Raw genomic sequence first — 9,612 nt, 5'->3', positions numbered from 1 at the left:
ATGTGTGCAGCAATCACAAATCCGTCAGGGAGCTGCCCCCAAACGCACAGTGTCTTTTCTGTAGTAAACAAGATTATGCATGCTCTTGGAAAATGCTTGCTTGTAGGAAAACAAAGATCTAGTGCATGCGGCTAGTAAGATGACCATTGCTTTCTCAGTAGTTCTCTGAACAGGTCTATAAGAACGCTGGTGCATACACAGATTTTAAAGACAATTGGACATGCTCATGAGCCATTTAAGAGGAAGGCATGGTCATGTACCTTACCTGGTACCACAAAGACAAAAGTTCACATTGCATCACAGTGGGCCTAGTACATTCTTGAGAATGGCTCCCAGGCTTTTTTTATATGCTGTTTCAGTATAATAGAAGTTCCTGCTGGATGAAGGCCAACCTCGCTATAAGACCTTGAGGTGCCTTCTCTACAGTGCATTTAGGGTCTTGGATGGTTGCTAGATGCCGGTCATCCAAATTTGAATTTGACTTCTCTCAAGGACACTTACTTTAAGGTGTGATTCTAATTACATTTTTATTTTGCAGTGAGAGGGCCAACAACTTTGGACAGAGTCATCACAGCCAGTGCATTCTATCTGGAGGAAGGCCACACCCATGTTATAGGCTAAACAGTGCGCTCCAGTGTCTCAACTATGGCAAAAACTCACAGTCTGCTCCCAAGTACTCCTAATTCCGGCAGGTATAGTAACCAAGCCTTAGGAAGATAGTGATATGCCGAGAATTGCAATCTGACCAAAAAACTGATTATAACTCAGGTCTGTATATTACACGGTCAGAGGTTTCATCAATAGACCACCTACCTTCGCCCAATAAGTTGACCTCCAAAACTCTACAGGTGACTGACCCCCCTCCCCCATCACCCCAATACCATGACACCCAAAACTACAGGATTTGGACATTACAGGGCATTCATTCCAACACTTCAGAAATTGTGAACTAAAACCATACCAGAGTAACCCCAGCACTGTAGGGGCAGTAGCCTCAGCACTACTGAAGAATTACCTCAAACATGGGGCAATTACATGAAGGCCTAACACTATACGATATTGACACAGCAATATACGGGTGTGATATTCCAACACTACAGAATAATAACTGCAGTAGGGTGACCCTCAACACCACTAAAGTGACCACCACAACTACAAGGAAGTGGCCCTCCCACAAGGGCACCATCAGAGGTACCCTAAATGCTCCCAGTAAAGATCTAGAAAAAACAGAATAATGCCAACAGGGCAGTGACTAATACCACTGGAGACCGACACCCCAATGTAACAGGACATCAGCTTCAAACCTACATGAAAAGAACCATCAGGTAACAGGAACACTACCATCAACAATTGAGTGTCAACTTCGACCTCCCCCAGCCAGTCTTCAAACATCTGCTACTGATGCTTCCCAAAGATAATCCTCTGTCGCCGTTAGGAAGCCACTCAAGGATAGATTCATTAGGTCCTAATCATCTGGATACAAATCACCCAGTAGGTAAAGCGCTCAGCGCTGTGAATCAAGTCTGGCTCTTCTCACAGGTGTTGCAGGAATGATCCTAGTCGTTTCTTGATCCATACTGCAAGCTAATTGAGAGATAGCAGATCGGTTAATGTAGCGAGAAGAGAGACAAAGAACAAAGAGGCAGGATAGTTAGTTATTTAAGCATAATATAAAGCAATATAATGCAAACACTGTTAGACCCGTATACACAACTACACAGCCTAATCAAACCCCAAAACGCAATACTTATAAATCCTTTAAAGCTCCAAGTTCACCCGTGCTCTGTTGTAGTAAAGGGCGAATAGCTTGGGGGCACATGAAACCATGTGCTCTACGTTTGCAATCCATGGCTAGCATGACAAATCTCGCATTTTATGGGTTAACGCAGGGATAGTGTAGGGAGAAAAGCAGAGAAGTTAAAAGGGTAGAAGAGAATTATGTTGGGGAAAAACAAGAGGGGAACATTGAGATTCACAGCATATCTTTAGCTATTTGTGTTCTATAATTCAAAGGTTGGACAAAAATCTATCTTTCGGAACGGTCCTAAATTATATACTCTCCCCATAGCCTAAGAAATCAGGTCTTAAAAACAGGATACTATAAAGTTACCACATTTCCAATGATTCTGGACTTCTAGTTTCGCACACATTAAATTGGTCAAGATCCATCAGCACCGACAGCCCAGTAGATAGACTAGCTCACTTGTACTAAGAACCAATGCATGGTCTAAACTAATATGATTTGCCTAACACCAACTGCATTCTCTCACCAAACTCCTACCAATGCCAGCTCACTAAAGACCAGAGGCAAAACATGCCCCAGTGACCTAGAATAGTCCCTGTATCTAAACCTTGTATTTGGGGGTGGGGGTGAATAGTCCAAATTCTCTTTTGCATCCAGTGTATATTCAGGCCTCTGGAACTAACAATATTGTGACCTTTTGACGAGTTGTCTGAACTCCATTCTTTTATGTAGGGGAGGCAAGCCACTAAGGACTGGGTTGGTCTAGTGCAACGAAGTGCTGCTGAGAGGTTATATGAGGGATCCCAAGGCTCTACCCAGAGACGTGGTGCTGCCCCAGTCAATCCCATGGCAGGAGTTGAATCTACAGGACCACAATACCCAGATAGCCTTGCAAGAGGTAACAGGTGAGCTGGGGACCAGAGCCACAGCCAAGTCATCAATGTGGACAATGCGTTTGCAAACCTGTGGTGGTCACAAGTTGTAATAAAACCAGAGACTGCACTGCCATCTAATTTCTCAAGAACTCGCTCATACTCCTGCAGGTAATTGCCCAGCGTATTGCCTGTCTCAGATGTGTGGTCAGGTTGCAGGGGTTGCACATCGTGCACAACTTTAAAGCCTTGCAAACAGTTATCCTGGGTAATGAACAATGAACAAATGTGACCAAATAAAAACTATAAGGGAGAGAAATTAAACAATACCCAGGGAATAACCAAATCAAAGCCTTTTCGTGGTGGCCATCTTTGAAATAATTATGTAAATCAGAACGGAGTGTATTGGGGTGATCTCATGGAAGATTGGGGCTGCCAAATGGTTGGGTGAGTGGAGCTATACCGGCTGGTAAAACATGGAAAAACAGCACCAGAACAGCCACCTTAGACTATTGGCAAATGATATGGTAATTCCATATATTACAAAGTTGGATATAAAAGAACATGGCACCAAATGTTTACCACCATAATATGTGTTTTTCACAACTGGATGTTTACTTCTCAGTGTCGGAAGTGGCTGCTGACTGTTTCGTTCTGTCCTGTGTGGCGTGACGTCCGATACTTTCGTAGGTCCTTTCCTCCCTTTCCTTAATTCGCTTCATGCCCCCTGCTGCGAAGAAGAGGCAGGCAAGGCAGAGCGAGATCGGAGAAGTGAAGTGTGTGCTCTGCAGCACATACATCGTTTTGAGGTGAGGGGGGGGGGGATTCCTGTGCAACCCAAGGTGAGACGAGCGCGAGGTGAGAGGGTAAAGGTTTGAGAGCGAGTCCTGGGTAGTAAGGTGGCAAGTACAGACCGCACCCTGCACTGCCCCCGTTGACAGCTGACTTGCCCTCCCCTTTAGTATTAATACAAATTATAACTTTATCTTGGACTACGAAATCCACAAAAGGATTAAAATCATGCAGTTATGGCCTGCGCAGTGGTATAACCAATGCGACTAACCGCTCAAGGAGCCTGAGCAAATCAGTGCCCAATAAGAGCCACATTACAATGAGAAGATGCAAGAAAAATACTCTGCTTGGTCTAAATAAAAGTGGCAACAAAAAAGCAATACAACCATCAAGGATTTTCTAAAGAACATACCTAATATGGTGGATACTAGGAAGGAAGTGAGCCCTCCCCGACCTGAGGAAATGGTAATTTGTGGCGGTAACAATCCAGACAAGATTTTGTCTCAACACTCCTTTACAATTGATAATGGAGGTTCATCGTTGAACACGTGTCTAGACTTCAGGCAGAAATCGTTGGGTACTGAAAGAGGATTTTAATATAATTGGCACAAATGTATCTGCAAGTCCCGATTTGGAAGCCTTCAATTCTACTATAGCGTCCTCTAGCGAAGAAACCTGTTTTGGTGAAGCACATGCACCTGTATTACCTCCTATAAGCTCATCCATGGATACTATTCTAGTGAAAATTGAGGTGCAATTTGTTTTGTGTTCTGAGCAACAAGAAATCAAAAGGCATAATTGCTAAAGGGGTGGACTTGATTCTAGAATATAACACCAAACCAAATATTGAACCTGAATCAACAATGGGATTATTGATTTCACCGGCTTTATATTATGAGGATGTGGGCAACCATTTACGTGAGAAGACCAGGAGGAGAAGTTAATTGACTAAAATGGCTACTGCTTCGCAACAAAATAACTTTGAGAGGTATACCATCACTTCAGAGTGATTCACTTAAAAGTAGCAGCAACTGAAGAGGTGATCTGTCATGAGATCTCGATGAGAAGTCTGCGAAAAATATAAAATATGTAAAACCGAATACTACGAAGATGCATACTAAAAGTCTGAAGCAAGTAGAATTTCCAACAAAGTACTTCTGAATTAAGAATACACTATAAAGGGCACAGAAGGATCCGGCAACCCTGAGTAATAACGGTCATAATTAAAGATGAAGAAAAGTAGAATTGAGAGGTCATCTGGATAGAGGTTAGAGCAAAAATCTAGGGATCAGGATATAGTTTGAGAGAAAGATGAGACTACAAGTCTTGCCACAATATTGCAGCAGAGTGTGGAGAAAGCTAGTAGTTTGATGCAACAAACAAATATTGCTTTACGTCAAGCACAACTGTGCTATATCGATGACAATGTAAAAGAAAGAAGCAGCAACAATTATCCTCATACCTATTTTGACCCTAGACTGTTCCTTGGTTTGAACAATCTGGTAAAAGTAGAGGAATTATTACCTTAAAGAATATATTCCTTAATAGATCTTGTCTGTTGACATTGTGGAGGAAAACTCCTTGGCTATCCGCAATTGGGAATAATGACATAGTGCAAGTTGAATTCCCGAAATGGTCTAGCATTACCATCTGGGTATTAATTGAGCAGTCTTCATCGGCAATCACTTCATTGCTATTTACCCAGGAAGAATCACTCTTGGCCATGGGATATAAACTGTAACACTAACCCCACAGATGTGATCCATGCACAGAAGTAAAGCTATATGGAGCATTTTCCCAAGGATTCCTATGGGATTTAGCGACATTATCCTGAAGGAAATGTTAAGACTAACAATAACCACTCAAGCAGAAAAATTCAAGTTGCTGAGTTGCAACACTCGTGGTTTGAACAGTTTCCTGGGTTTGGAGGCCAGATGGAGCCTTTTTAAAAATAATAACATTTGGTTTCTCCAGGAGACTAGGTTGTGTGACCCTTTTATTGTTGATGGCTTTAGAGTGATACAGCAAATGGCCGTCAAAGGGCCCATGGGAAGATCCTCAGACGGGTTGGCAATTTTGTTAAGTACCGCTGAGCTGGACCTTGCTAAAATCCCTTAACTTTGATGCTAAATACTTCAGCGGGTGAAAGTAAAAGGTTTATGCCAACAGCCTATTCTGCTTAAAATATCTATTGCAACCCGTCACAGGTAGAGGTGGATATTTTCTGCAAAAAAATGTGGGACAATATGCAATACTGTAATAGCAGGCGATTTAAAAGCTGATTGTATGACAGATGAATAGTGAGGATAGTCCTAATCATAAGATCAATTCCACAGCGACTGGTAATGTATAGTGCAAGTGGCTTGCGAGTTGGAACTTGAGTATTGAATGTGGCAATTTTCCACCAAATCCCTAGAGATCTGAGCGGTCCGTTGCTTATTTAGATTATATAGCATTGTCACCTACACTGTTTGATGTATGTGAAGAGATGAGTATTGGAGGATTAGGGATTATAGAAAACAGTTGTAATCAAGGCTTATACCCAGAGAGACGATTACCACAATATGAGTGGACTTAGTGAATCTTGCAGGGGAATAGATTTTTGAAATATGTAGGGAATCTGAAGAGCGAGTACATGTCATGATGCCCGCTCCCGGGGAGCCGGTGCAAGCCCTGCGTCCCCAAAAGCGGACATCCAGTCCCCAAGGAAGGACCCAGCAACCCCATATAGGGGCCCTTTGGACAGTGTCCTGGCACCTATGGCGCCAGGCTCATAACAGACATCAGTCCTGGTGCCATAGGCGCCAGGCTCATTATGGGAGTGCTTGGGTGCACTTACCTGATGCAGACCATGCTGCAGGATCCCGGCCTCCTTGAAGCCTGAAAGGAACTACTTTACCTGTGGGACTAATTTACCATCCGGGCGTGGTCGGGGAAGGATACATACCTGATTGGAGGAAGGATACATACCTGGAACTTCTTCCAAGGCTATTTAAACCCCACCCGAACAGCCACACGTGCTTCGCGTTGTTCTGCATCTAGCAGCTGGACGCTCACCGTGTCTGCTCCTGCCTCCTGACTTCTGCCACACCTGCCAGCATCCTGGATCACCTGCAAAGGAAGAGAAGAAGAGACCAGAAGAAGGAAAAGTCCTTACCTGCTAAATCCGCATCCCGGAGACATCTCGCCGACAATCCTGAAAAGGAAGACTTATTTAAAAGCTCATCGCATCAATCGCTGCATCGCCGCATTCCACTCACCTTTACAGGGCGCCTCCATGTTCAGCAGCGATCATCCGGATTCGCAGTCACGCCCCAGCGCCTAGGGAGAAAAAGACCGGAACAAAAGGTGAGAGAGAGAAGGGAATAAGGAAAACTAAACCTCCATGTTAAGACTTACCTGTTGATTCATTCCCTCTTCATTTCGGGTCCGCGCCGCATCCTGGCATTTCCGGACCCCGGCCCCTAAGGGGAAAGAGACATCAGCGTTAATGAGCGAATGAAAAGACATTACCAAAAAACACTAATTAAAGACTTACTTGATTTCTACAAGGATTTCACCTCTCATCTCGGGTCGATGCCTGTTCCCCGGCATTCCGTACCCCGGCCCCTATGGAAAAAGACACTAGCATTAGTACAATAATGCATGGACACAAGGGGAACCTCTTATCAAAAAACTTACCTGGAAGCCAAGCAAGTTTGGTTCTCACCAATCCGAAAATCCAGTGAAGTAACTGGATACCAACGCGCCCTTGCATCAGAAGCAGGATGGAGAGCTCGTCCTTCCAGACCATAAGGTGAGACGCTACGAGGAATCAGAGGAGGGTGAGAGGGGAAAGTGGGAGGCCGATTGCATTACCCCGCAGACAGTTAATCCCCTATTTTCGCCCACAGAAGGATACTTCTGCGAGCCAGACAAGCCAGATTTGGGGGCCCGGTCCAGTCCATCTTCCGAACCCTGCGCATCACCTTAGAAGAGGTCACAGCAGCGCGAACCAGGCCAGCGCCTCCGTGGGAGTCAGGTGAGCGTTACAGAACATTAGTACATGAAGGGGGGATAGGGCTGCCTACCCGTTTCCTTATACTTGCAATGCCTTTTTGGACAAATGCAAGACAACACCAAGCGTGAATAATCAAGGGGGACGGAGAGGAGCCCATCCATATGATATAATCATACAGACAAAAAAGCAAGTATTGAGACATGAAATTCAGAGACTAAAAAGGGAATAGTGAGAAGGTGCAATCCAATCTAACTGGTATTAAGCTCCTCAGGCAGAGATTTAAAAACGGTCCGAGAAGCTACAAAGTGCATACATTCAGCCCAGAAAGAGATTAGAAACACTTACCAAAAGGATTCCAGAAATGTCTGGGAACTGATTGCTGAGAGTGAATGAATTAACCATTTTGGTGAGGTGTATAAACAATCAGAGTTTGATAAAGAGCACTATGATTGACCAGGAGTGGAAATTAAACAGGACGGCGGTAGATACTCTGATTAAGAAGGCCTCCAACTCTAGAGCAGCGGGACCAAATGGCCCATCAAATGCACTATTCAAACTGGCACCAGTGATGTGGGCTAAAATTCTATATGATCCATTTGTAAATGTGATGAGGGATTAGGAAGTTACCACAATCATGGCATACTGCAACTATTATTCCCATATATAAGAAGGGAGACAGGAGACAGTATGCCCAGCAGAATTTCTGACAATCTCCCTTATAGATTGCAATTGCAAGATATTCGCGGGGCTGGTCTTCAAGGATCTGAAACAATGGGCATCAAAGTCTGGGTATCTACAGAGTCTGGGTGTCCGCAGAAGTATCAAAAAGTTTGAGTTGTGGGATGGGCACAGGTCTTAATGGCTTAATCGTGGGATGGCTCAGAGAAGAGGCACTTGCCCCTGGAAATCTACCCCTATATGTTGTTGCAATTGACTTTACTCCAGCATTCGATTGTGTAAATCGTAACTTATTGTGGCAGAAGTTAAAAAGGAGCGCAAGATCCCGGATCACTTGGTAATCAATTTACATGATCTGACTACACTACGAGTGAAGCTGGACGGCTGGGGTGAAACATCAAAGACCTTTCAGGCCTATAGAGGCCTTTCTCAAGGCTGCATATTGGCAGCCTTATTTAATCTGTATCTGTCCGATTTGGGACCATTTTTGGATAGTACACTATTGCACCACAAAGAATTTTAACACTGTCAATACCCTGCCGAACGTACGCCAATGTTGTACTTATGGATAGAACTCTGATCGGACTACAGAAAGAACTAGACAGTTCTAGATTATGCCCGGTTGAATGATCTATTCATAAACACGAGAAAAAAAACAAAGATCCTGAGATTTACCCATAATAAAAGGAAAATGGTATTTACTCTGATATATTTGGTATTTACCGTAATTATAGAAGAGAATTGTCAGGTGATGATGAATAGCAATCTACGCAAACTCACCAGAGTCACTAGCTCTGCTTTTTGCCCTCTACTTAGCAAATCTTGCCCAGTATAAGTCAGCAGTTGACCTGTGGGCTACATATAACACCATTGATAGTATTGCGCATTAGAAAGTAAGAAGAAAAAGTCTACCCCTTCAAAAAGCTGGTATTCAGCCACACAAAATCTGAAAATTAAGAAACAGAAGGCATTGCGCATGTGGCAGAAAACTCACAGCCACTTACAAAATTGAGTATTCTCGTGCTGTAAAAGAGCACAACTATGCCATCTATGCTGCAAAAAAAGGTTCCTATGAAAATAGAATCAAGACTGCTGCGTCAGATACTAGGGAACACTTTCGGCTCTTAAAAGAACCAGATGATCCATGCCCAAACATTCATACAATCGAAAAAAACAGACTGGTGTACCCAAATTGAAAAGGCCATGGTCGGCAAGATCCAAACGATTAAAAAAGGACATTGAAACTAAGGTTACCAAACTGACTCCATTATCTGCTCCTGATCATGCCCAATTTTGGCCACTCATGACCAATTACTTCTCCTTTGTTGAAGTGACTGATGAGGAGATTCTGGGTATACTAAGAAAGTTAAAACCCACCAGTTGCAGAGGCGACATTTGTCCGGCTAAAGTAGTGAAATCCTGTGCCCAGCTTCTTTCCCCGTTGATTACTAAATTTGTTAATGCCTCATTTAAAGATAAGTTAGTACCTCAAGACATTACGCAAGCTTGGATCACCCCTCTTGAAG

The 9,612-nt window shown here is 43.6% G+C and overlaps 1 protein-coding gene across 1 annotated transcript in view; it reads right to left on the bottom strand.

Moving 5' to 3' along the window:
• Positions 1–509: 509 nt before the first annotated feature.
• LOC138521768 (E3 ubiquitin-protein ligase TRIM39-like) overlaps positions 510–9,612 on the bottom strand; it is a 404,627-nt gene continuing 395,524 nt past the window's right edge. Inside the window, exon 10 of the mRNA XM_069634835.1 lies at positions 510–1,584. Coding sequence (XP_069490936.1) covers positions 1,505–1,584 — 80 coding nt within the window. The 3' untranslated portion in view covers positions 510–1,504. The remainder of the gene's footprint in view (positions 1,585–9,612) is intronic.

The sequence above is a fragment of the Ambystoma mexicanum genome, chromosome 13 (genome assembly GCF_040938575.1).
Source record: "Ambystoma mexicanum isolate Mex_15411 chromosome 13, UKY_AmexF1_1, whole genome shotgun sequence".
Classification (NCBI taxonomy): Eukaryota; Metazoa; Chordata; class Amphibia; order Caudata; family Ambystomatidae; genus Ambystoma; species Ambystoma mexicanum.
Note: the sequence above shows the minus strand (reverse complement) of the source record. Positions and strands in the feature narration are given on the sequence as shown.